The sequence below is a fragment of the Oncorhynchus tshawytscha genome, linkage group LG03 (genome assembly GCF_018296145.1).
Source record: "Oncorhynchus tshawytscha isolate Ot180627B linkage group LG03, Otsh_v2.0, whole genome shotgun sequence".
In the NCBI taxonomy this organism is placed as follows: domain Eukaryota; kingdom Metazoa; phylum Chordata; class Actinopteri; order Salmoniformes; family Salmonidae; genus Oncorhynchus; species Oncorhynchus tshawytscha.
The window spans coordinates 4578115-4605830 of record NC_056431.1 but is presented as its reverse complement, the minus strand read 5'-3'; the positions used below and the strand labels follow the sequence as shown (position 1 = coordinate 4605830).

At 45.6% G+C, this 27716-nt stretch overlaps 1 protein-coding gene across 1 annotated transcript; it reads left to right on the top strand.

Annotated features, from left to right (window-relative positions):
• The first annotated feature begins 5206 nt into the window (after nucleotides 1–5206).
• Nucleotides 5207–9486, top strand: LOC112237850 (urotensin-2 receptor-like). The gene is made up of 2 exons (XM_042320120.1): nucleotides 5207–5442; nucleotides 7384–9486. The coding sequence occupies exon 2, from the start codon at nucleotides 7483–7485 to the stop codon at nucleotides 8752–8754; it is 1272 nt and encodes a 423-aa protein (XP_042176054.1). The 5' UTR covers nucleotides 5207–5442; nucleotides 7384–7482; the 3' UTR covers nucleotides 8755–9486.
• The last annotated feature ends 18230 nt before the right edge of the window (nucleotides 9487–27716 follow it).

Below are 27716 nucleotides of genomic sequence, written 5' to 3'. Positions count from 1 at the left end.
CTGGATGAATTACATACATCAGACACACACCTGACTTACATCAGAGCAATACAGATGAATTACATACATCAGACACACATCAGAGCAATACAGATGAATTACATACATCAGACACACACCTGACTTACATCAGAGCAACACAGATGAATTACATACATCAGACACACACCTGACTTACATCAGAGCAATACAGATGAATTACATACATCAGACACACACCTGACTTACATCAGAGCAATACAGATGAATTACATACATCAGACACACACCTGACTTACATCAGAGCAATACAGATGAATTACATACATCAGACACACACCTGACTTACATCAGAACAATACAGATGAATTACATACATCAGACACACATCAGAACAATACAGATGAATTACATACATCAGACACACATCAGAACAATACAGATGAATTACATACATCAGACACACATCAGAACAATACAGATGAATTACATACATCAGACACACATCAGAACAATACAGATGAATTACATACATCAGACACACATCAGAACAATACAGATGAATTACATACATCAGACACACACCTGACTTACATCAGAACAATACAGATGAATTACATACATCAGACACACATCAGAACAATACAGATGAATTACATACATCAGACACACATCAGAACAATACAGATGAATTACATACATCAGACACACATCAGAACAATACAGATGAATTACATACATCAGACACACACCTGACTTACATCAGAACAATACGGATGACTGTTGGCTGATCTGGACACATCTCTGAAGTCACATCTCTGAATGAGGTTATTCTTCGTCCCTCAAATGTTCATTGAAACAACTGTAGACTAGGTTAAGATGCTGCAGTCACAGCTCAAGTGCATGTAATTAGAGATTACACCAGACAGGACTGTCATGTGGACAGAGATCGATGGGCTGGATGTGTACCACAGAAGAAAACACGCCGCATACCATCTCAGATGAACTTCCCTTCTCACCCCCCTTCTCTCCATTTCTCCCCTCTTTCCCCCAATTTGTCCTTCTCAATTTTCTCCTCATTTGTCTGAGTCAACATTGACCTCTAAATTCTCTCGCCTAACTGCTTGGGTTCTCAAGTGGACAGAGATAGAGAGAAAGATAGAGATGAAGGGGTATGGAACCCTTCATCTCTATCTTTCTCTCTATCTCTGTCCACTTGAGAGCCCAAGCAGTGAGCACCCAGAGCTCACTGCTCTTTCCCGTCTTTGGCCTTTCCTTCTACCTTTCTTCATCCCTGTCTATATACACTGTATCTCTATTTAAATCCATTGTTCTGTCTGTATCGGAGCAAGCCTATGTCCCTGTACCCCTCCTAGCCCCTCTCCCTCCAGCTTTTCCCGCCCCTAGCCCCTCTCCCTCCAGCTTCTCCCGCCCCTAGCCCCTCTCCCTCCGAGCCCCTCTCCCTCCAGCTTCTCCCGCCCCTAGCCCCTCTCCCTCCTAGCCCCTCTCTCTCCAGCTTCTCCTGCCCCTAGCCCCTCTCCCTCCGAGCCCCTCTCCCTCCAGCTTCTCCCGCCCCTAGCCCCTCTCCCACCTAGCCCCTCTCCCAACTAGCCCCTCTCCCTCCAGCTTCTCCCGCCCTAGCCCCTCTCCCTCCGAGCCCCTCTCCCTCCAGCTTCTCCCGCCCCTAGCCCCTCTCCCTCCTAGCCCCTCTCCCTCCAGCTTCTCCCGCCCCTAGCCCCTCTCCCTCCTAGACCCTCTCCCTCCTAGCTCCTCTCCCACCTAGCCCTTCTCCCTCCAGCTTCTCCCGCCCCTAGCCCCTCTCCCTCCTAGCCCCTCTTCCTCCAGCTTCTCCCGCCCCTAGTCCCTCTCCCTCCCAGCCCCTCTCCCTCCAGCTTCTCCCGCCCCTAGTCCCTCTCCCTCCTAACCCCTCTCTCTCCAGCTTCTCCTGCCCCTAGACCCTCTCCCTCCGAGCCCCTCTCCCTCCAGCTTCTCCCGCCCCTAGCCCCTCTCCCTCCTAGCCCCTCTCCCTCCAGCTTCTCCCGCCCCTAGCCCCTCTCCCACCTAGCCCCTCTCCCTCCTAGCTCCTCTCCCAACTAGCCCCTCTCCCTCCAGCTTCTCCCGCCCCTAGCCCCTCTCCCTCCGAGCCCCTCTCCCTCCAGCTTCTCCCGCCCCTAGCCCCTCTCCCTCCTAGCCCCTCTCCCTCCAGCTTCTCCCGCCCCTAGCCCCTCTCCCTCCTAGACCCTCTCCCTCCTAGCTCCTCTCCCTCCTAGCCCCTCTCCCTCCAACTTCTCCTGCCCCTAGTCCCTCTTCCTCCTAACCCCTCTCTCTCCAGCTTCTCCTGCCCCTAGACCCTCTCCCTCCTAGCCCATCTCCCTCCAGCTTCTCCCCCTAGTCCCTCTCCCTCCTAGCCCCTTTCCCTCCAGCTTCTCCCGCCCCTAGTCCCTCTCCCTCCTAGGCCCTCTCCCTCCTAGCCCCTCTCCCTCCAGCTTCTCCTGCCCCTAGCCCCTCTCCCTCCAGGTTCTCCCCCAACTAGCCCCTTCTCCCTCCAGCTTCTCCCGCCCCTAGCTGCTCTCCCTCCAGCTTCCCCCCAGCCCCTCTCCCCTAACCCTCTCCTCCTTCTTTGGCATGCCCGTGCCAGGTATTTGTTCAAATTCCTCACACCCTGCGGGGCTAGGTATGTCCCCCTACCCTCCCTCTCTCTACTTCTCGTCTTTACGACCTGTCTCAGTCGGTCTTGCTAACACATGTATGGGACATCAAGACCAGACCTCAGCATTGGTATCACATACAGTAATCATGCTAAGAGGCGTACAGTGCACAGGTTAATACTCAGTAAGTACCACACACAACCAGGTCAATGTGGCTGAGTTGCTAGGGGCATAGTGGTGCTGGCAGACCCAAGATGGTGGTTTCAATACCCGTGCACAAGCCTGAATGTGAGTTAGAAGTTTCTTCTATGCTTAATGACAAAATCATTGCTATTTGAACTTGTTTCTGACAGGGAAATATGTTGTTAGAGGCACTGGCTGCCTTACTGTAATTCAGAATTCAGACATCCCACCACCATATAAAGCTGTGTGGTGTGTGTGTGTGTGTGTGTGTGTGTGTGTGTGTGTGTGTGTGTGTGTGTGTGTGTGTGTGTGTGTGTGTGTGTGTGTGTGTGTGTGTGTGTGAGAGAGAGAGAGAATCTGTGTGTGTAGTATTGACATTGGGCTGTAGTTGAAGTGCGTTAGTTATTGCAGCGCTCCCCGAAATGCCAGCAAATAGGGACGTCTCACTGGTGTGTCAGCACGTCTGTCCGTCTGACTCCTGTCCTGTTCTGGTCTGTTTCACTGGAAAGCCTCATGAGTCACACATTTTTACTGGAAGATACTGGAACTAACACGCATATCAGGACCAGTGTGTTTGTGTAATCTAGATACTTATTCAATTTACAGTATGTTGCGGCAGAACGTTGCTGATTGTAGTTCTGTCTGTTGGATTGGCTGGTGCAATTGAGGATTGATTCCTTTTGGAGTCGATAAAGTTACATTTTTACATTTGAATCATTTAGCAGATGCTCTTATCCAGAGCGAGCAGTTAGGGTTAAGTGCCTTGCTGAAGGGCACATCAACATAATTTTCCCGCCTTGTTGGCACTGTGATTCGAACCAGCAACCTTTCCGTTACTCACCCAACTCTCTATCCGCTAGGCTGCCTGGCGCCCTTTACCTTATCTTATTCAGCCCCAATTGAGTGATTGACTTTGTAATTGAAGAAACACACGAGTGTAAATCTCGCTGAAAGACTATTCTCCTGCGTCATCGTGACTCTTACTGGAAGGTGCATGTTCAGTAAACCCTAGTAATGTAATGTCTGTAATGAAGAACCCAAACCCTCCCTTAACCCAGGCGACGCGGGGCCAAACCCTCCCTTAACCCAGGCGACGTGGGGCCAAACCCTCCCTTAACCCAGGCGACGTGGGGCCAAACCCTCCCTTGACCCAGGCGACGTGGGGCCAAACCCTCCCTTAACCCAGGCGACGTGGGGCCAAACCCTCCCTTGACCCAGGCGACGTGGGGCCAAACCCTCGCTTAACCCAGGTGACGCAGGGCCAATTGTGCGCCGCTCTATGGGACATTTAAGTATTTGTAGTAATATAACATCTTATATAAAATAAAATAGCTTTTTATTTCAGTAAAGGGTTCGTAAGATAAATATTTATTTGGCTTGAAATGGGATGTTCTTGATCTCTTAATTGAAAGGTTTGTATTAGTTTTACCCTCCAACAGTAATCTCTTTGCTGAGTCATCTCATCAGAATGCCAGATCCCCAACTTATTCCTCCTCTTGGAATCACAGCTGAGACCAAAGCATCCAGCTGATACAAATCTATAATGATATACTTTGTGGAGAACTTTTAACATTTAGACATCATGGTAATACATCCCTGACTCATTGGCATCTGCAATGTACTGCAGTCTGATTTTGAGATACCATTTATGGTCAAATACTTGAATTTTGTGGGGAAATCTTTCCAGGATGTTTATCTGGACCTGGGTCAAAAATATTGAACCTATTATATCAAAATATAGAATTTTCACACGTATGATCATGCAACAACACTGTTCAACCCTCACCTTTTCTTTCCAGCAAATACAACTCATCTAAAAACGCACATAGTAACACAAGAAAGCCCAATTCAAGTGTAACGGAGCCCGTTATGTTGACCATAATATGAAGTGTTATGTGAGGCTGTAAATATAGAACACTTCATATGAACCTAAAGTATTGCAAGACACTCATTCAAGCAAGCAATGTTATATTCCCAAATCTATTCATTATTTCAATTTAGAATAGAAGAAATATGATCTAGATATGCATTAGGGAAGCTTGAAGAGTGTCCAAACTTCCACCATTTGACAATAACCATTTACTGTAAGTACTTGATTATAGGCTGCATGAATGACAGCTATAATAGTTACTTTAACCACGACCTTTAATAACTGACTAATATAACCAGATGTCCAATACAATAAATAAAACAAACCACAACAAATGTTCAGCCAAAGTATGGAACTCTATGTGCCACTAATATATGAGTGATGGGTGAAAGACCTCTCTCTCTCTCTATCATTCTCTCCCTCTTACGCTGTGAGCGTGTCTGTTTCTCCTCCTTCCCCTCCCGTGGACTCGTAGATACACCAGAGACTGGGCCGAGGGTCGAGAGCCACACTATGAGGAGGGAGAGGAGAGGAAACATAGCATAGCGAGGCACAAAGTTAGGAGGAACAGCTTCAGATCCAACAACCATCACCTGTCTGACAACGAATAATAAAGAATTGAGGATATCTATTTTTTCTATAGACAAAAACTGGACCAACTATAGGCCTCTGTGGATTTTTAAATGGAAACTGAATCGGACATTCAGACTAATTAAATGGATGATGATGTTATTTGCAACTACCGGAATTGGATTGAATAAGGTAAAGACAACTCAACAGATTATATAGCCTACTTTAAAAAGGTGTATTTGTTGTCTTGGCTAGAGCAGTCTGTAATAAAGAGCTCTGGTCTTGGATATCCACTTCTGTGGAAGAATTGTCTAATAATGGGTGGATATTCTACCCATTCATCTGACCATTTAGCCTAAATGATTATTATCAATAATTAACAAGTCATCATTAGGCCTTCTCTACTCTTCAGTCAGTCTTTTCAGTTATGTTTATGTCACTGTGTTTACCGTAGGCCGAGGCCTGTTTGTCAACATTTTTATTAAATTCAAACGTAATTTATATTCTCTGACTAAAAGTTATATTTGGAGCTTGCACCAAATATTTTCACAAAATAATAGCTGTCACCTACATTTATCAAATCTAATCAAATCAAATTTTATTTGTCACATACACATGGTTAGCAGATGTTAATGCCAGTGTAGCGAAATGCTTGTGCTTCTAGTTCCGACAATGCAGTAATAACGAACAAGTAATCTAACTAACAATTCCAAAAAACTACTGTCTTATACACAGTGTAAGGGGATAAAGAATATGTACATAAGGATATATGAATGAGTGATGGTACAGAGCAGCATAGGCAAGATACAGTAGATGATATCGACATTAGAAGACATAGCCTATTCGTTTTAGATTATGATGTGGTAGTCTTGGCCTAACATTTTTAGAAGGAAAAATTAGGGAAAAATATTAAATATCTAAGTAACAATCTAAGGAAAGAAACCTCCAGGAAAAATGCAACAGTCTGAATGAAATGTCCATTTGTTAGAGATATTAACAGATATGTTATTTTAGGGGGCACATTAAACCTGTGGAGCGGGAGTTCAGCAGGCCCTCCACAGTTCAACAGTAGCTCTTAACCCCGGTACTGGCGGAGCCAACATGTGTCATAGGCTTTTTTTCTGCAGTCTAGCTTTACCCCTCGATCTGCTTTGACGTTACCGCGTACAATTACAATCACTACATTTACCACTACACCGAGAGCTATAAGTTAGGTTGGATAGGTTATTTGGATTCGCCTATAGGAAACCATGTTGCAAACAAGTCTATACTTATGTGTTTATAACCATTATTAATTATAATTAGCCTAATGTAGATATCGCAATGTTTTGTTTAATGAAACAGTGGGTTTCAAACCTCATTTTATGCCCTAATAAATCACCGATTGTCAAACAAAACATGATATTTTATTGCCAACAACATGGGTTCTCTCTGTCTCCTGCCTTGCTCTTCCTATCCTCAGCCACAGCGGTGTAGCAAGCCGATGGAATTTCATAAACTGGTGAGGAATATGTTCTGTTAAGTTAAACATGTGGTGACAGCTTGACGCCGGAGTCTCTGCATTCTCGTGCCCCCGGTGCGCAAATGTGCACGTAGACATAAATCTGGAAAGGGCCGAAAAACGCGTCAGCTTACTTGCCTCATGTTCAATTTCATGAGGCGCGCGGTGAACATTTGTATGCGTCGGTTCCCCATTTCGTTTCGTGCCATGAAATTGTTGCCCACAAGCAGCGGTGCGACCTTAACAGGAGTGCAGGGGGTTCATCAGTAAATTTATGATCTACAACTGGCTCTACACCCCTACACAGAAAAGCCAGTGTGAAAAAAAGCACCATAAAGAATTGAAGCTTTGCCAATACAACGACTTTGCCTTTCTAAAATGCCTCTGTTACTGGGACTACTACACAAATACAATACATTGACAGAACATTCATCCATGTGCCAAATCATTAAATGCTGTAGATGCTTTTCAGAAGGCCATTTTCTGTGTTTCAATGCTAATACATATAACTTTCTCCTCTCCCATTTCCCTTTCTCAACCATGCTCCCCATCTCCTATGTCTACTCCCCCCCCCCCCACACACACACACACACACTCTTACTATTGGCCACCACCAAAACCCTCCCATCCAGCCAAGTGGAATCAAAATAATAGTTCCTCTCCCTCTGACATTTATATAAACCCAGCTAACCTCCACACCACCACCATTTCAGAAGTCTCAACTAAAAAGTATGGATTTCTCTAGCTCCCTGCCTCCCTCACCTTCTCCATTATACACGTCCCCCTTCATCCCCAACTCCTCCTTCCCCTCCGCCTCTCCATACATCTCTCCTTCCCCCAGCCTGGCCTCAACCGCTCTCTCTAGCTCCCTGCCTCCCTCACCTTCTCCATTATACACCTCCCCCTTCATCCCCAACTCCTCCTTCCCCTCTGCCTCTCCATACATCTCTCCTTCCCCCAGCCTGGCCTCAACCGCTCTCTTCTGCTCCCTCCTGTCCCTCCTGGCTCTCCTGGGCATTGGGGGTAACCTCTACACCATGGGTCTCCTCATCAGACGCAGGAGAGGCAGGAGGAGGCGAGGGTGTTCTAGCTGCTGTTTAGGAGGGAGAGGAGTACCGTTACCATCCTGCCTCTCCTCCTCTCCCCCCTCCCTCTCCCCTTCCTCCTCTCCCACCTCCTCTTCCTCCACCTCCCTCCATCTCCAGGTGCTGAGTCTAGCTCTGGCGGACCTCCTCTACCTCTTCACGGCTCCCTTCATCGTGTACGACAGCCTGGCGGCTGACTGGGCGTTTGGGGAGCTGGGCTGTCGGCTCCTCTTCAGCCTGGACCTGATCACCCTGCACGCCTCCATCTACACCCTCACCGCCATGAGTCTGGACCGCTATCGGGCTGTGGCCAACCCCCTGGCCACCTCGTCCTCCCCCTCCTCTGGGTTGCTCCGTGTGGCCCTGGCCTGGGGCCTGGCGGTGGCCCTCAGCCTGCCCATGATGATCACCCTCCACCTGGAGGACGGAGATGACGGACAGCTGTGTGTCCCTGCCTGGGACGAGCAGAGCTCCAAAGTGTATATGAGCGTGCTGTTCTGTACCAGTATGATAGGTCCGGGGCTGGCCATCGGGGCGCTGTATGCTACTCTGGGCCGTCTCTACTGGGTGTCCCAGACCCAGCCCTGGGCCAGTGGTAGTGGGGGTAGCACGTCCTACCCTCCGCGGGCCCCAAGGCCCAAGGTCCTGCTCCTCATCCTGGGGATAGTTCTGGCCTTCTGGGCCTGTTTCTTGCCCTTCTGGGTGTGGCAGCTGCTGCCGCTATACCGGCCCGACATGCTGCGGACAGTACCGGTGGGTACCCAGGTGACGGTGAACCGGATCCTAACGGGGCTGACGTACGGGAACTCTTGCGTGAACCCATTCTTCTACACGCTGCTCACAGGGGGGAAACGACGGAGGAACAGGCAGACACTGACGTCAGCGAATCAGCTCTGCCGCAAGAGCAGTCCGCAGTAGTGTCCGTGACAACACAGACAGTAGACAATAGACTGCTCTGGGGGCTGGTGGGGGGCTGCTTACAAACTGTCTGATTCAAACACCCCCGTCTCCCCCTGAAATATCAAAGGGCATTTCACTGTGTGATTGTTACTTCATAAGGACTATATTAAAGACAGCACTTTGTATGCACGGATGTGACTGGACCATACTTCCTATTTGGAGATTACAAATGTGACGGGCTGAGCGAAAATACCACAGCTTCAAAACTTGAGAAATATCTCATTGATTGTATGAATTCACAAAAATACATCCACATACGGGCCATGAGTGGAGTATGACAACAGGGAAGCAGCGTTTGTGTGTTCTGTTATCATTTAGGGGGCTTTAGTGGAACCGTGCATTTACAGTAAAATGACGACGCACTTCTATCAGTCTGGAAGGCCAGAAAAGGTTTTGCTTTTGAACAGCAACTGATTGTCACTGGCCATGACATATTTGGAGATTTTTCTTTAAAAAGTTGTTTATTGACACAGAGACTGATGTTTGAGGGGGTAGAGAGGACCTCGTGTCACGGACCCTTAATGTTTGATATGCACCCCTAAAGTCAGACCTTTTTTTATTAGCAATACCTGCATGTTGGGTTTGGACTTTTATTTTGTAATGAACTCTGCAATGCTTTGCATGGTGACGATGACGCCTGTATTTATATCCAGTTTGGTGTGTATAATATGATATAATATATCAAATAAAAACATGCTTTATATACTAGAGTCTATGTCACAGGTTTTTTGTTCCCTAGAGGAGAGGATGTGTTCCTCTTGACCCCTCAGAAAAGAACACAACATAACTGAAAATACAGATCTCATACCCACGGTTTTATGGTATTTATGACAATAGCAGACGAGGGGAGAGAAAGAGAGATGGCCAGAGAGAGAGAGACAGTGAGAAAAAGCAGGATTGCCAGAGAGAGAGAGACTGAGAAAAAGAGGGATGGCCAGAGAGAGAGAAAGACAGTGAGAAAAAGAGGGATGGCCAGAGAGAGAGAGAGACAGTGAGAAAAAGAGGGATGGCCAGAGAGAGAGACAGTGAGAAAAAGAGGGATGGCCAGAGAGAGAGACAGTGAGAAAAAGAGGGATGGCCAGAGAGAGAGAGACAGTGAGAAAAAGAGGGATGGCCAGAGAGAGAGAGACAGTGAGAAAAAGAGGGATGGCCAGAGAGAGAGAGACAGTGAGAGAAAGAGGGATGGCCAGAGAGAGAGAGACAGTGAGAAAAAGAGGGATGGCCAGAGAGAGAGAGACAGTGAGAAAAAGAGGGATGGCCAGAGAGAGTGAGCAAAGAGATGTAGAGGGATGGCCAGAGAGAGAGAGACAGTGAGAAAAAGAGGGATGGCCAGAGAGAGAGACTGAGAAAAAGAGGGATGGCCAGAGAGAGAGAGACAGTGAGAAAAAGAGGGATGGCCAGAGAGAGAGAGAGACAGTGAGAAAAAGAGGGATGGCCAGAGAGAGAGAGACAGTGAGAAAAAGAGGGATGGCCAGAGAGAGAGAGACAGATGAGACAGTGAGAAAAAGAGGGATGGCCAGAGAGAGAAAGACAGTGAGAAAAAGAGGGATGGCCAGAGAGAGAGAGACAGTGAGAAAAAGAGGGATGGCCAGAGAGAGAGAGACAGTGAGAAAAAGAGGGATGCCAGAGAGAGAGAGACAGTGAGAAAAAGAGGGATGGCCAGAGAGAGAGACAGAGAGAGGGACAGTGAGATGGCCAGAGAGAGAAACAGTGAGAAAAAGAGGGATGGCCAGAGAGAGAGAGACAGTGAGAGAAAGAGGGATGGCCAGAGAGAGAAAGACAGTGAGAAAAAGAGGGATGGCCAGAGAGAGAGAGACAGTGAGAAAAAGAGGGATGGCCAGAGAGAGTGAGCAAAGAGATGTAGAGGGATGGCCAGAGAGAGAGACAGTGAGAGAAAGAGGGATGGCCAGAGAGAGAGAGACAGTGAGAAAAAGAGGGATGGCCAGAGAGAGAGACAGTGAGAAAAAGAGGGATGGCCAGAGAGAGAGACAGTGAGAAAAAGATGGATGGCCAGAGAGAGAGACAGTGAGAAAAAGAGGGATGGCCAGAGAGAGAGAGACAGTGAGAGAAAGAGGGATGGCCAGAGAGAGAGAGACAGTGAGAAAAAGAGGGATGGCCAGAGAGAGAGAGACAGTGAGAAAAAGAGGGATGGCCAGAGAGAGAGAGAGACAGTGAGAAAAAGAGGGATGCCCAGAGAGAGAGAGAGACAGTGAGAAAAAGAGGGATGGCCAGAGAGAGAGAGACAGTGAGAAAAGGAGGGATGGCCAGAGAGAGAGAGACAGTGAGAAAAAGAGGGATGGCCAGAGAGAGTGAGCAAAGAGATGTAGAGGGATGGCCAGAGAGAGAGAGACAGTGAGAAAAAGAGGGATGGCCAGAGAGAGAGACTGAGAAAAAGAGGGACGGCCAGAGAGAGAGAGAGACAGTGAGAAAAAGAGGGATGGCCAGAGAGAGAGAGAGACAGTGAGAAAAAGAGGGATGGCCAGAGAGAGAGAGAGAGACAGTGAGAAAAAGAGGGATGGCCAGAGAGAGAGAGACAGTGAGAAAAAGAGGGATGGCCAGAGAGAGAGAGACAGTGAGAAAAAGAGGGATGGCCAGAGAGAGAGAAAGACAGTGAGAAAAAGAGGGATGCCCAGAGAGAGAGAGACAGTGAGAAAAAGAGGGATGGCCAGAGAGAGAGAGACAGTGAGAAAAAGAGGGATGCCCAGAGAGAGAGAGACAGTGAGAAAAAGAGGGATGGCCAGAGAGAGAGAGACAGTGAGAAAAAGAGGGATGGCCAGAGAGAGAGAGAGACAGTGAGAAAAAGAGGGATGGCCAGAGAGAGAGAGACAGTGAGAGAAAGAGGGATGGCCAGAGAGAGAAAGACAGTGAGAAAAAGAGGGATGGCCAGAGAGAGAGAGACAGTGAGAAAAAGAGGGATGGCCAGAGAGAGTGAGCAAAGAGATGTAGAGGGATGGCCAGAGAGAGAGACAGTGAGAGAAAGAGGGATGGCCAGAGAGAGAGAGACAGTGAGAAAAAGAGGGATGGCCAGAGAGAGAGACAGTGAGAAAAAGAGGGATGGCCAGAGAGAGAGACAGTGAGAAAAAGATGGATGGCCAGAGAGAGAGACAGTGAGAAAAAGAGGGATGGCCAGAGAGAGAGAGACAGTGAGAGAAAGAGGGATGGCCAGAGAGAGAGCAAAGAGATGTAGAGGGAAGGAGGGGGACAGAAGGCGAGAAGAAGGAGCGACAGAAAAAGAGAGAAAAAAGCAGAGAATGAAAGGCCAAGAAGAAAGTGCTGAGTGGAAAAATCCCTGGATTTGAGTTTGTACTCATACTTTTATTTGTGTGTCTGTGTCAGCGTGTCTGTGAGTCTCTCAGGTCTTCCCCTTCCCTGTGTGTGTTCGTTGGGCAGTCTCTCTCCGTGTGTCTCCTTGTAGCAACGGCGTGTCTGTCTGTGTCTGACTCAAACACTGACTGTACTGTACACCCAACAAAACTCTGTGGCTCTTTGATGCAGATGAGCAAATATTGTTGTTTGACAGAGAGGAGTGAGGTTGGGGGGGATAGGGGGCTGGGTGGGGGATAGGGGCTGGGTGGTGGAAGGGTTAGGGTCTGAGTGGTAGGAGGGATAGGGGTTGGGTGGTGGGAGGGTTAGGGTCTGGGTGGTGGGAGGGATAGGGGGTAGGGTGGTGGGAGGAATAGGGGCTGGGTGGTGGGAGGAATAGGGGCTGGGTGGTGGGAGGGATAGGGGCTGGGTGGTGGAGGGTTAGGGGCTGGGTGGTAGGAGGGTTAGGGTCTGGGTGGTGGTAGGTATAGGGGCTGGGTGGTGGGAGGGATAGGGGGCTGGGTGGTGGGAGGGATAGGGTGTTGGGTGGTGGGAGGGATAGGGGGCTGGGTGGTGGGAGGGATAGGGGGCTGGGTGGTGGGAGGGATAGGGGGCTGGGTGGTGGGAGGGATAGGGGTTGGGTGGTGGGAGGGATAGGGGGTTGGGTGGTGGAGGTGTACATATATGTTTAGAAGTATTGCATGGGTGCATTTAAGAGAGGGGAGAAGAACAATGGACTTGTTGATGCATGTCACGCTACTAATCAGTGGGAATAGGGGACAGGTGTGTGTAATGAAAGTTCCGGAGGGATCCGTGACAGTAACATCAATGCATAGCATCAATGTCTTCCTCTTGCAGGAACTGCTGACAGACTCCAGCCACATGAGGTCTAGCCTTGTCTTGATTTAGGAGGAACCCAGGGCCAACCGCACTAGCATATGGTCTCACAAGGGGTCTGAGGATCTCATCTCGGTACCTAATGGCAGTCAGGCTACCTCTGGCGAGCACATGGAGGGCTGTGCGGCCCCCCAAAGAAATGCCACCCCACACCATGACTGACCCACCGCCAAACTGGTCATGCTGGAGGATGTTGCAGGCAGCAGAACCTTCTCCACGGCGTCTCCAGACTCTGTCACGTCTGTCATATGTGCTCAGTGTCAACCTGCTTTCATCTATGAAGAGCACAGGGCGCCAGTGGCGAATTTACCAATCTTGGTGTTTTCTGGCAAATGCCAAACGTCCTGCACGGTGTTGGGCTGTAAGCACAACTCCCACCTGTGGACGTCGGGCCCTCATACCACCCTCATGGAGTCTGCTTCTGACCGTTTGAGCAGACACATGCACATTTGTGGCCTGCTGGAGGTCATTTTGCAGGGCTCTGGCAGTGCTCCTCCTGCTCCTCCTTGCACAAAGGCGGAGGTAGCGGTCCTGCTGCTGGGTTGTTGCCCTCCTACGGCCTCCTCCACGTCTCCTGATGTACTGGTCTGTCTCCTGGTAGCGCCTCCATGCTCTGGACACTACGCTGACAGACACAGCAAACCTTCTTGCCACAGCTCACATTGATGTGCCATCCTGGATGAGCTGAACTACCTGAGCCACTTGTGTGGGTTGTAGACTCCGTCTCATGCTACCACTAGAGTGAAAGCACCGCCAGCATTCAAAAGTGACCAAAACATCAGCCAGGAAGCATAGGAACTGAGAAGTGGTCTGTGGTCACCACCTGCAGAACCACTCCTTTATTGGGGGTGTCTTGCTAATTGCCTATAATTTCCACCTGTTGTCTATTCCATTTGCACAACAGCATGTGACATTTATTGTCAATCAGTGTTGCTTCCTAAGTGGACAGTTTGATTTCACAGAAGTGTGATTGACTTGGAGTTACAGTGTGTTGTTTAAGTGTTCCCTTTATTTTTTTGAGCAGTGTATACAGTGCATTCGGAAAATATTCAGACACCTTGACTTTTTACACATTTTATTACGTTATAGCCTTATTCTACAATTGATAAATGTAAAAATCTTCAATCTACACACAATACCCCATAATGACAAAGCAAAAAACATTTATATACATTTTTGCCAATTTATTTAAAAAAAACAAATATTACATTTACATAAGTATTCAGACTCTTTACTCAGTACTTGTTGAAGCACCTTTGGAAGACATTACAGCCTTGAGTCTTCTTGGGTATGACGCTAAAAGCTTGGTACACCTTTATTTTGATAGTTTCTTACATTATTTTCTGCAGATCCTCTCAAGCTCTGTCAGGTTGGATGAGGAGCGTCGCTGAACAGCTATTGTCAGGTCTCTCCAGAGATGTTGGATCGGGTTCAAGTCCGGTCTCTGGCTGGGCCACTCAAGGACATTCAGAGACTTGACCCAAAGCCACTCCGGCGTTTTCTTGGCTGTGTGCTTAGGGTCTCTGTCCTGTTGGAAGGTGAACCTTCGCCCCAGTCTGAGGTCCTGAGTGCTCTGGGGCAGGTTTTCACCAAGGATCTCTCTGTACTTTGCTCCGTTCATATTTCCCTCGATCCTGACTAGTCTCCCAGTCCCTGCCACTGAAAAACACCCCCAAAGCATGATGCTGCCACCACGATGCTTCATCGTAGGGATGGTGCCAGGTTTCCTCCAGATGTGACGCTAAGCATTCAGGCCAAAGAGTTCAATGTTGGTTTCATCAGACCAGTGACTCATGTTCTGAGTCTTTAGGTACCTTTTTGGCAAACTCCAAGTGGGCTGTCATGTGCCTTTTACTGAGGAGTGGCTTCCTTCTGGCCACTCTACTATAAAGGCCTGATTGGTGGAGTGCTGCAGAGATGGTTGTCCTTCTGGAAGGTTCTCCCATCTCCATAGAGGAACTCTGGAGCTCTGTCAGAGTGACCATTGGGTTCTTGGTCACCTCCCTGACCAAGGCCCTTCTCCCCAGATTGCTCAGTTTGGCCAGACGGCCAGCTCTACTCTAAGCTTACTCTAAACTTGTTCCATTTAAGAATGATGGAGGCCACTGTGTTCTTGGGGACCTTCAACACTGCAGACATTTTGTTGGTACTCTTCCCCAGATCTGTGCCTCAACAGAATCCTGTCTTGGAGCTCTATGGACAAATCCTTCAACCTCATGGCTTGGTTTTTGCTCTGACATGCACTGTCAATTGTGGGACCTTATAAAGACAGGTGTGTGCCTTTCCAAATCATGTCCCATCAATTGAATTTACCACAGGTGGACTGCAATCAAGTTGTAGAAACATCTCAAGGACGATCAATGGAAACAGGATGCATCTGAGTTCAATTTCGAGTCTCATGGCAAAGGGTCTGAATACTTTTGTTTTTTATTTGTAATACATTTGCAAACATTTGACTTGTTTTCGCTTTGTAGTTATGGGGTATTGTGTGTAGATTCTAGAGGATTTTAAAAATTTAATCCATTTTAGAAAAAGGCTGTAACGTAACAAAATGTGGAAAAGTCAAGGGGTCTGAATACTTTCTGAATGCACTGTATGTCATAATTGACATTATTTGATTCAATACAACGTTTAGTCGTAACATCCTATTGAAATAATACAATAGAAATATCCATTTATACCAGTTATATCACCATACTATGGTTCTGTCCTCTGTATGATGTGATCATTAACTCCAGAGTTAAAGAAACAGAGACAGAAGGGCACTTTATCCACCCCAGTCCCTCAGAGATATTCTCCTTTAGATGAATGGTTCAGGGTCAACACAGATCCACCAAGTAGGGTTTTAAATGAATTGCAGAAGGTAAAAGGTCTAATATTACATTACTGATGAATGATGTTTTTCCTCTGTCCATTCAAATCATGTGGCATTCAAGGACATAAGGTAGTGGATGAAATGTACACAATTGTTACCCGGAGGAAAATCGGGGATGGTTGTACTTTTTCAAGGGGAGGGTTTAATATTTGTTTTATTTAGTCCAGGGGAGGGTAATGTAATTTGTAATCAATTAAATGTCATATTGCTCCGTGTTTGAGAATGAGTTGCTTATTATATCTCGATGTGTGCCCAATGCTGCCCCTCATACCTGATTCTCTGCTGGGCGTGCAATAGAGTATGCCTAGTGTGGTCTCAATAAAATGTTCCATACCCTATACTATAGGCTATATGAAGAGCATGCTCTGAGAATCACAGGGCAAGGTTACAGTGCCTTCAGAAAGTAGTCATACCCCTTGACTTATTCCACATTTTGTTGTGTTACAACCTGAACTCAAAATGGGTTAAATAGATTGTTTTCTTTCACCCATCTACACAAGGTTTTGACCCTTGTCTGTTTTCTGGATTCCATACCCGCCTGCCTGACCTCCAGCCTGCCTGCCACTCTGTACCTCCTGGACTCTGAACTGGTTTGACCTTTTGCCTGTCCACGACCATTCTCTTGCCTACCCCTTTTGGATTGATTAAGATAAGGCTTGTAATCATTAAGGAATTACACGTTTTTCAGGACACAAAATGTACAGAATAGAGCTAAGCACAGGCTAAATGTAAAACCTGGTTCAGACTACTTTCCACTATAAGGGCACAAGGCGAGACCCAGATGCAGACATGGGAGGCAGATGGTTTGAATCTTTGATATTTATTAACATGATGGAGCCACCACTATGCTTGAAGATATGGAGAGTGGTACTCTGTAATGTGTTGTATTAGATTTGCCCCACACGTAACACTTTGCCTTCTGGACAAAAAGCTAATTGCTTTGCCACATTTTTAGCGGTATTACTTTAGTGCCTTGTTGCAAACAGGATGCATGTTTTGAAATATTTTATTCTGTACAGGCGTCCTTCTTTTTACTCTGTCAATTAGGTTAGATTTGTGGAATAACTACAATGTTGTTGATCCATCCTCAGTTTTCTCCTATCACAGCCATTAAACTCTGCAACTGTTTTAAAAATCACCATTGGCCTCATGGTGAAATCCCTGAGCTGTTTCCTTCTTCTCTGGCAACTGAGTTAGGAAGGACACCTGTATCTTTGTAGTGACTGGGTGTAGTGATACACCATCCAAACTGTAATTAATAACTTCACCATGCTCAAAGGACTATTCAATGTCTGTTTTTTTGTGTGTTTTATACCCATATACCAATAGGTGCCCTTCTTTGTGAAGCATTGGAAAACCTCCCTGGTCTTTGTGGTTGAATCTATGTTTGAAATTCACTGCTCGACTGAGGGCCCTTACAGATAATTGTATGTGTTCGGTACAGAGATGAGGTAGTCATTCAAAAATCATGTCAAACACAATTATTCCATGCAACTTATTATGTGACTTGTTAAGCACATTTTTACTCCTGAACTTATTTAGGCTTGCCATAACAAAGGGGTTGAAAACTTAATGACACAAGACATGTCAGCTTTTTATTTTAATTCATTTGGAAACATTTAGAAAAATATAATTCCACTTTGACATTATAGGGTATTTTTTAACACACGCTGTAACACAACATGTAGAAAAAGTCAAGGGGTGTGAATACTTTCTGAAGGCATTTTCTAAGAAAATGTACTTCCTTCCAGTGTTTTGTGCTGCTGGGATGGTGCAAAACTAGGCTATACTGTATTACACACAGCAATGGATAGGCTATCCCAATCATGAGCCCTGGCCTGCCCTGCTCTTGCTGATGTAGACATAAAGCCTTTTGTGCTGTCTAACCAATGGCTGTGATGTGTACAGTGGCACTTCAGAAGGCGAGTCAAAGGCTTCTTCCAGAAAAAAATGTTATTTGTAAAAATAAAATAAAAATGCAATATCTGTACGCACGGTCTAGGCCTACTGATGTTCTGTTCCGTATAGGAGGGAGAGCGCGAAAACGAGAAGGAGGACTGGAGTTAAGCTTGCTACACCCATAATTTATTTTTAATGAAAATTTTAAATGAAAAATATTTTGTTGCCCATAGTGAAGCTATTTGTCAGAGCTATTGACCTCACAGTAAACCAGATTTGACTAATTTACAAAACTTTACATTACTGTGAAGCGGCAGCATGGACAGTGCATGGGTGCTGAAATGCTAATTCGAGAAGGCCTAATTAATTTAAACAGTGTTGATTTTAATTTGACTTTAGGCTACTAACAACAAGAGGGCTTTGTGTTGGAGCCCAATTCTTCCTATTCAAGAAATAAGAGGTATGTGAGATATCAGCTGATGTACAAAGGGCTATATAAAAATTAAAAATAATAATAATTTAAAAAATTGATTTGATTTGATATGTCTACCTGTTTGATAGACAAAATTAGTCTACAATCCATAGATTTTATCAGACAATTCTCTTCAGTCACCATGCACTCCTTAAATATCTCAGTGTCAATAAAGGACTTGATGTGTTAAGTTAAAACCAGTGCTCGAGTTGAGGGGGTATGTGAGGGCATTGTGACTTTTGTTAAAGGATCCACCCCTTTTTTTCCATTTTTCGCCTAAAATTACTTACCCAAATCTAACTGCCTGTAGAAAGGACATGCATATTCTTGGTACCATTTGAAAGGAAACACTTTGAAGTTTGTGGAAATGTGAAAGGAATGTAGGAGAATACCACAATAGATCTGGTAAAAGATAATACAAAGATAATACAAAAGACAACTGCTCTTTTGTATTTTTTTTTGTACCATCATCTTTGAAATGCAAGAGAAAGGCCATAATGTATTATTCCAGCCCAGGTGCAATTTAGATGTGTCACTAGATGGCAGCAGTATATGTGCAAAGTTTTAGACTGACCTAATGAACCATTGTATTTCTGTTCAAAATGTTGGGTCAAGACTGCCCAAATGTGCCTAATTTGTTTTTTAATAACTTTATGTTCAAAATTGTGCACTCTCCACAAACAATAGCATGGTGTTCTTTTACTGAAATAGCTACTGTAAATTGGACAGTGCCGTTAGATTAACAAGAATTTAAGCTTTCTGACAATATCAGATATGTCTATGTCCTGGGAAATGTTCTTGTTACTTACAACCTCATGCTAATCACATTAGCCTACGTTAGCTCAACCATTCCGTGGACGGGACACCGATCCCGAAGAAGTTTTAAAGAAAATACCTACCTCTTGTTAGCTTTTGTGGACCTTATTATATACAGCGATCTATAACGACACTTTAGTTTGCAATACTTTATGCTTTAAACAAACTGTAAAATGCCGGGGAAAGTCGTGACTATGATGCATATGGGACATCTTTGGTTTGTCTCTACGACATTCAGAGGATGCACTACAACCTATTGCAGAGGAGACAAAAATGTTACTTTGAAGTAATGTGTCATTCTGTCACTATCAATTGACGTCTAAAATGTCAACAGGCTATAAAACAATACACTAACTCTAAATCAGTCAGGAGCAAGCTGGGTAGCCTAAGAAAGAAAAATAATAATTTTGGCTATATTATTATTATTTATTTGACCTTCATTTAACCAGGGGAAACCCATTGAGACCAGGGTCTCATTTTGAAGGTTGCCCTGGGAACAATAAATCAACATAATCAGAATCAAAACAACACAATCAATTTACAATTTCACATTTCAACAAATCAAATTCAAAAGCAGCAGATAAAATTACACAATCAATCAAAACAAGTGCATTTGTCCTTCACCACATTCCTCATGAAAGTCCCAACCTGACCCTTCGAGACCAGAGAGTCAAGCCTCAAAGTGGGCTACATGTCCTTCCATGCGCTAAGGGCACAATAACTAAAGGCAATCTTCCCCAACTCTGTGGAGACCAGAGGAACCTCTAGAACTATTCAGTCTTGAGAGCAATTCTGGTGGCTTTATTTCCAATTAAGAAGTGAGGTAGCTAGGGAGTTTCTGGAGAACTGTTTTACATACAAATAGCAGCCAATGTTGGGCCCTTTTGGTAGTCAGAGACTCCCAGCCAACAGAATTATATAAAAGGCAATGATGTGTATGAAAATAGTGTCCAGTGATATAGCTAAAGCCACCATTTAAGAAATCAATTGTGAAGCATTTGTGACATGCTACAGGCTGGCAGGAGAGCTCAGCATTTCAACAACAGGACTTTAACAACGTGCCTATACATTTTGCATTTAGGCTATAAACAATTACTTTATTTTTTACTTGGAGTTAAATAATAATGAAATGAAAAATGTTTTATTAGGCTATAGAGTCATTCTACAATGCCTTTGAATTCACTTTTAGAAACATGAGTTTGGCCAGTCTTTGGTTTGAGAATCATGCGGTGAGCCATGCATGCCTAGTTAATTTAACCTAACAAATGCTCTTATGCCCTAATCACAGTAAACACAAATCTATTTTGTGATAACAATATCATGGAATAAAATAGAATACATTTGTAAATTTACAAGTGCATATACTGTAGGCCTACTTGATGATAAGCGGGCGGCTTCTGTGTTAAAAAACAAATGACGTTTTCTCGAATTCATGTATGATCAGATACTTCAGATGTAACTGGTTCTGTTGAGCTCCATGTTTACAGTTGGACAACTTTAGCACTGTTCCAAACTTAGACTATCCTCTTTCTTAAAGTCTAGTTTCTCAGACTGCAAAGAAGATGATAGATTCATGCCGTGCTTTTATTAGAATGGAGATCTTTTCACCCCTACCCTTGTCAGCGGTGGTCTGCGAATCACAACTTTCTGGCACTTTGCCATGTAATGCTTACAAAAGAAAAAACAGTTTCTAAAACTGCATCTAAGGCTCTAGTCTGTCCTAGGAGGGTAAACGATAGGCATGTTCTCTGCTATCCACTATGTTTTAATTGTTATTATGGGTATAGTGGAGGGTCACTTGTTTTTTTTAAGCGTTCAGGGAGGGTCGGGTAAAAGTTGTTCAGGGAGGGTCAGGTAAAAGTTGTTCAGGGATGGTCGGGTAAAAGTTGTTCAGGGATGGTCGGGTAAAAGTTGTTCAGGGATGGTCGGGTAAAAGTTGTTCAGGGAGGGTCGGGTAAAAGTTGTTCAGGGATGGTCGGGTAAAAGTTGTTCAGGGATGGTCGGGTAAAAGTTGTTCAGGGAGGGTCGGGTAAAAGTTGTTCAGGGATGGTCGGGTAAAAGTTGTTCAGGGAGGGTCGGGTAAAAGTTGTTCAGGGATGGTCGGGTAAAAGTTGTTCAGGGATGGTCGGGTAAAAGTTGTTCAGGGATGGTCGAGTAAAAGTTGTTCAGGGATGGTCGGGTAAAAGTTGTTCAGGGATGGTCGGGTAAAAGTATATTTTACTGAAGGAGGGCCATCCATTTTCAGGTCCGATTTTCTCCAGTTGTCATTCATTATAAATAACGTACAGTCCCTAAAAGTTCTCTCGGTTACTATTCAGAAAGGCCTAAATGTAACTTAGTGAAGGGAATCTCAAATCCGCAGAGAGAGTGGACCTACACAGGGGGTGAGGAGGGAGCTGGTAAGTCCTGTAACTAAGAGACATATTGGTAACACCTGACCCTTAAAACACTGATGATGAGAAACATTGGTGAGCAGTAGCTCGTTGGATTGGTTGGCTGATGGGCAAACACCCTTTTCCATGGTACATTTATCAACATACACAGCAACAACACCCTCTGGAGACATCCCAAACCAATTAAAGTTTGTTTTGACAGATCGCTATACAAGATAAGTCTACAATAATTATGTGATGTCAACAAATGACGCATTCACTTTCATGGCGATATGGGTGAACTGTGGAAATTGTTGTGGACTTCAGAACTGTTCTAGCCATCTGAACGTCCTGGCCGTTCTGTCTGTATGGTTGGGAGCCTCTCCTGAAGTCTCGGGTTTTGCCGCCATGTGTTTCCATTTACCTGGGTTACCTCGGAGCGTGACGTTCCCACCGCAGTTATTACCCAGCGCCCTGTGCGGTCACTCCGTTGGGGGGGCGCTTCTTCTGTGAAGTCAATGCAATAGCCATCCACCATGAGACCCTTAATGTCACAGACAACTAGTCGGTCTCGGAGACCTTCTTAGTCCAACTGGGCTCTCGGACAAGACGTTACAGTAGAGATACAGCATATTTGACAGACAGAGACGCTGTACAAAGAAAAACATATTGGCATGCTCTTGGGCGAATGTAGGGTTCATGTGGGAATGTGCTCCACGGATCCCAAACTTACAGCAAAATGACAGAAATGGAGGGTTAAACTGAAGCTCATCCAAAACAGACATTTCACTCCATTTTCGCCATTGGGGATTTGACAGTACTGGCAGTGGAGTTGGTCGTTGAATATTGCCCGTCTCAGGCATATTGGACAGGCCGTGGGTGTCAGTGTATTCTCATACTCCATATATCAGATGATTAAGTTATCCCTCACGTCTGCTGGGATGACTGAGTGTTTGATAAACTTCAAACACGTTGTGTTTATTCAACCCAACCAAACCGGTGGAAAATATTGCCTCAGTCGGAGGCTTAGCCAATCCATAAACTGTGGGTTTGTGTTGGTAGTAACTAGCTCCTGCAGGTCGGGTCCAACCATAACTTCTGCCTCCTGCTCTCCACAGAAACGTCTTATTTCACACCAGAGACGGGTGTCTTCATCCTATCCTCTCGTCCGCAGGGAGAGCAAGAAGACAAATATTTTCTTTCAGGAGCGTCGCTCTGTTACCTGAGAGTTTCATAAATCCAGCACGTCTATTTCCTGGAACTGTTGAGTGTCTTTCCATCCCCTCGCCCCTCCGCCCCACCCTCCAAACCCTTCTCTCAGCCAGTGTTTAGGCCCGGAGCAGGTGCCCCTCCCCTGGGCAGCCTGCTCAGGAAAGGCCCCTGCTGTGCAGACGAGACTGGGCCGCAGCCCGGGCCAAGCTCATGCTGTGAGGGGTATAAGAGGCTCCCTTCTATCCAGACACACACAAAAAAGATTTGCCTTGCACTCCTCCTCCTCTCTCGCTCCATTTCTCTCCAAAATGCAATCTTCCCATCTGTTTTCCCTCTCTCAAATCACTCGTCTTTCTCTACTTCACAAGTCTCTCTGTTTCCATCTCTCTCTGCCTCCCTGTCCCTTCTCTCACCCCATATGACTTTATAAAGGTTACAGACTGAAGCACGTCCATCAATCCTGGAAAATTATGAAAAACATGACTACTAAAAAAAGGTTTAACTCTTTACTCAAGCTATCATAAGCAGTAAGAGTTACTCATGTCCTGTAGTCACTCATGCCCTGTAGGCCAAGCCGTGTGAGTTACTCATGTCAGTGTAGTTACTCATGTCCTGTAGGCCAAGCTGTGTGAGTTACTCATGTCAGTGTAGTTACTCATGTCCTGTAGGCCAAGCTGTGTGAGTTACTCATGTCAGTGTAGTTACTCATGTCCTGTAGGCCAAGCTGTGTGAGTTACTCATGTCCTGTAGGCCAAGCTGTGTGAGTTACTCATGTCCTGTAGGCCAAGCTGTGTGAGTTACTCATGTCAGTGTAGTTACTCATGTCCTGTAGTCACTCATGCCCTGTAGGCTAAGCTGTGTGAGTTACTCATGTCCTGTAGGCCAAGCTGTGTGAGTTACTCCTGTCCTGTAGTCACTCATGCCCTGTAGGCCAAGCTGTGTGAGTTACTCATGTCCTGTAGGCCAAGCTGTGTGAGTTACTCATGTCAGTGTAGTTACTCATGTCAGTGTAGTTACTCATGTCCTGAAGGCCAAGCTGCGTGAGTTACTCATGTCCTGTAGGCCAAGCTGTGTGAGTTACTAATGTCCTGTAGTCACTCATGTCCTGTAGGCCAAGCTGTGAGAGTTACTCATGTCAGTGTAGTTACTCATGTCCTGTAGGCCAAGCTGTGAGAGTTACTCATGTCAGTGTAGTTACTCATGTCCTGTAGGCCAAGCTGCGTGAGTTACTCATGTCCTGTAGGCCAAGCTGTGAGAGTTACTCATGTCAGTGTAGTTACTCATGTCCTGTTGGCCAAGCTGTGTGAGTTACTCATGTCAGTGTAGTTACTCATGTCCTGTAGGCCAAGGTGTGTGAGTTACTAATGTCCTGTAGTCACTCATGTCCTGTAGGCCAAGCTGTGAGAGTTACTCATGTCAGTGTAGTTACTCATGTCCTGTAGGCCAAGCTGTGAGAGTTACTCATGTCAGTGTAGTTACTCATGTCCTGTAGGCTAAGCTGTGTGAGCAAAGAAACTGAATTGATTGACTCCCTGAAGCATCACAACCGGTCACAACTGACACATGGTTACTTACTACATCATTTAATGTGGTAACAACATTTATCAAAGTATTAGGGTAGGGTTTATTTTAGCGAATGCAATCGAAAACCTGTTCAAAACTCCCCTACTCGTAATTGCTGGTTTGACAGCAAACACTCAAACCAGGGAACAGACAGTCTCTTTGTTCACCATATGGCACCCCCACCATGAGGAACCCTCCTCCCAGCCACGTCCCCTGTCTTCACACTTCTGTGTCAGCCGCCAACATCAGGCGAGACCCAGGCTTGCGTGCCTTGAAGGCTGGAGGTTACATAAACCTACATAGGCTCTGCAGTTCGCACATGGGCTCTTACTAGTAAAGACTGTAAATATGGCATGTCTCTCCATCCTTCTACAGGGCTTGTAGAAAAAAATCATGTAAAAAAGTTGAACAAGAAGAATATAGATTTGAGATGTCCGAATGGACAGGTAAAACAATCACACAAAAACATTGCAATATCAAACAATGACAATTGGATCAGAGTTGGATCATTGTCCCCCCTGAATGCGATGTGTTGCTGTTCTCCCCATTTCTGCAGACTGCATAGAGTAGGATTGTATTGAAATAACAGGTAGGAGCAGTCTTTCAATCATCCTGGGTTGTGAGCTTTTGAGATCAAAGCAAAGAGCTGTGTGTATCAGTGTGTGCAAGTGTTGATATTCAGTGCTAATTAGTGAGTTATTTACACAGTTAACGCACATTTTGGTCAGCAAGCAGGGTTTGTACAGTCATGAAAATCCTGGAAAAGTCATGGTGTGCAGCTGTGTGCATCACCTGCATGTGCGCCAGTGTGAGTCGGCCAGAGTAGAGCGAGAGAGAGATAGCAGCAGGTAGGCCTAGCCTATAAAATAACGATGGACAACAGACTAATTAGATAACAACTAACTACATATCGTGAAGCCTGGCTAGTTATCTCGGCAGTTATCTATTTAACATTATCATGTATTAATGTCACCGATACTCAAACTGCAAATGACCGACAAGCAGTTGATGAACTGGTGCCTTAAAGCTGGAATCTGTAAAAAAATGTTTAACATGCCGTGTGACGCTCCTCAGCTCATCAACAAAAATGATAGGAACGGTGGAAGGGCGGCCATTGGAGCCGTTTCCCCCTACTGCAGAGTCCATCTTTAATAAACCAATGCCACATACTCCTGTAGAGACCAACCGTCTCTACAGCGCTGAATATTGGGAGCTGAAAAATAAATCGGTGTGGAAAGCTGGAATTCCCCTCTGTTCAACATTGGCTATGTCATTCTGACAACTGTAAAATATATTCTTGGAATAGCCTAGTTGACAAATATCTCCAATGCTGTCAATAGATCTCCACTGAAACCAGAATATTTTAGCCTTACAAGGTTATAGATAAACACACCTTAGTTAGTTACCTTGCTTTGAATTAGCCAAACAAATCCATTTGATCCCTGATTCATTGAATGAGTACATTATTTTATAAATAAATATAAACTATTTGGTTGTAATTATAGGCTTAATGCTGCAATATTTTATACGCTATGAAGGGTGGCCAACCATCCTCCAGGGGAGCCTTAAAGATGGAATCCGCAGTAGGGACAAACAGCGCCCCTGGCCACCCCACCACAGATGTTAGTGTTTGTTGCTGGGCTGAGGAGCGTCGTGCAGCATGGTTAAAATAAGATCTGTACATATTAGTGCTCTTCTATTGGGGAGGGAGTGTTTGTTGCTGGGCTGAGGAGCGTCGTGCAGCATGGTTAAAATAAGATCTGTACATATTAGTGCTCTTCTATCAGGGAGGGAGTGTTTGTTGCTGGGCTGAGGAGCGTTGTGCAGCATGGTTAAAATAAGATCTGTACATATTAGTGCTCTTCTATAGGGGAGGGAGTGTTTGTTGCTGGGCTGAGGAGCGTCGTGCAGCATGGTTAAAATAAGATCTGTACATATTAGTGCTCTTCTATCAGGGAGGGAGTGTTTGTTGCTGGGCTGAGGAGCGTTGTGCAGCATGGTTAAAATAAGATCTGTACATATTAGTGCTCTTCTATCAGGGAGGGAGTGTTTGTTGCTGGGCTGAGGAGCGTCGTGCAGCATGGTTAAAATAAGATCTGTACATATTAGTGCTCTTCTATCAGGGAGGGAGTGTTTGTTGCTGGGCTGAGGAGCGTCGTGCAGCATGGTTAAAATAAGATCTGTACATATTAGTGCTCTTCTATCAGGGAGGGAGTGTTTGTTGCTGGGCTGAGGAGCGTCGTGCAGCATGGTTAAAATAAGATCTGTACATATTAGTGCTCTTCTATTGGGGAGGGCGTGTTTGTTGCTGGGCTGAGGAGCGTTGTGCAGCATGGTTAAAATAAGATCTGTACATATTAGTGCTCTTCTATCAGGGAGGGAGTGTTTGTTGCTGGGCTGAGGAGCGTTGTGCAGCATGGTTAAAATAAGATCTGTACATATTAATGCTCTTCTATCAGGGAGGGAGTGTTTGTTGTTTGCGCTAACTTCTTCTGTCATTGTAATATCGAAGGACAAGTGGATACATTTATTATGTCAAAGCAGAGTATCCCTCCGTCTTTCCCTCTTTCCATGTCTCTGCCCATAAACAGTCCTCCCTTGTCAAGTTGGGCATCAAAGCTCCTCTGACCTATTGACACTTAGCTCATCTGAGCCCCATTCCTGAACTTAGACTTCAAAATAAACTCAGCAAAAAAAGAAACGTCCTCTCACTGTCAACTGTGTTTATTTCCAGTAAACTTAACATGTCTACATATTTGTATGAACATAACCAGATTCAACAACTGAGACATAAACTGAACAAGTACCACAGACATGTGACTAACAGAAATTGAATAATGTGCCCCTGAACAAAGGGGTGGTCAAAATCAAAAGTAACAGTCAGTATCTGGCGTGGCCACCAGCTGCATTAAGTACTGCAGTGCATCTCCTCCTCATGGACTGCACCAGATTTGCCAGTTCTTGCTGTGAGATGTTACCCCACTCTTCCACCAAGGCACCTGCAAGTTCCCGGACATTTCTGGGGGGAATGGCCCTAGACCTCACCCTCCGATCCAACAGGACCCAGACGTGCTCAATGGGATTGAGATCCGGGCTCTTTGCTGGCCATTGCAGAACACTGACATTCCTGTCTTGCAGGAAATCACACACAGAACGAGTAGTATGGCTGGTGGAATTGTCATGCTGGAGGGTCACGTCAGGATGAGCCTGCAGGAAGGGTACCACATGAGGGAGGATGTTTTCCCTGTAAAGCACAGCGTTGAGATGGCCTGCAATGACAACAAGCTCAGTCCGATGATGCTGTGACACACCGCCCCAGACCATGACGGACTCTCCACTTCCAAATCGATCCCGCTCCAGAGTACAGGCCTCGGTGTAACGCTCATTCCTTCGACGATAAACACAGATCCGAACATCACTCCTGGTGAGACAAAACTGTGACTCATCAGTGAAGAGCACTTTTTGCCAGTCCTGTCTGGTCCAGCGACGGTGGGTTTGTGCCCATAGGAGA

What these genes read in the sequence shown, in the direction of transcription:
- LOC112237850 (XM_042320120.1), top strand. Translation starts at nt 7,483, where the DNA reads ATGGATTTCTCTAGCTCCCTGCCTCCCTCACCTTCTCCATTATACACG.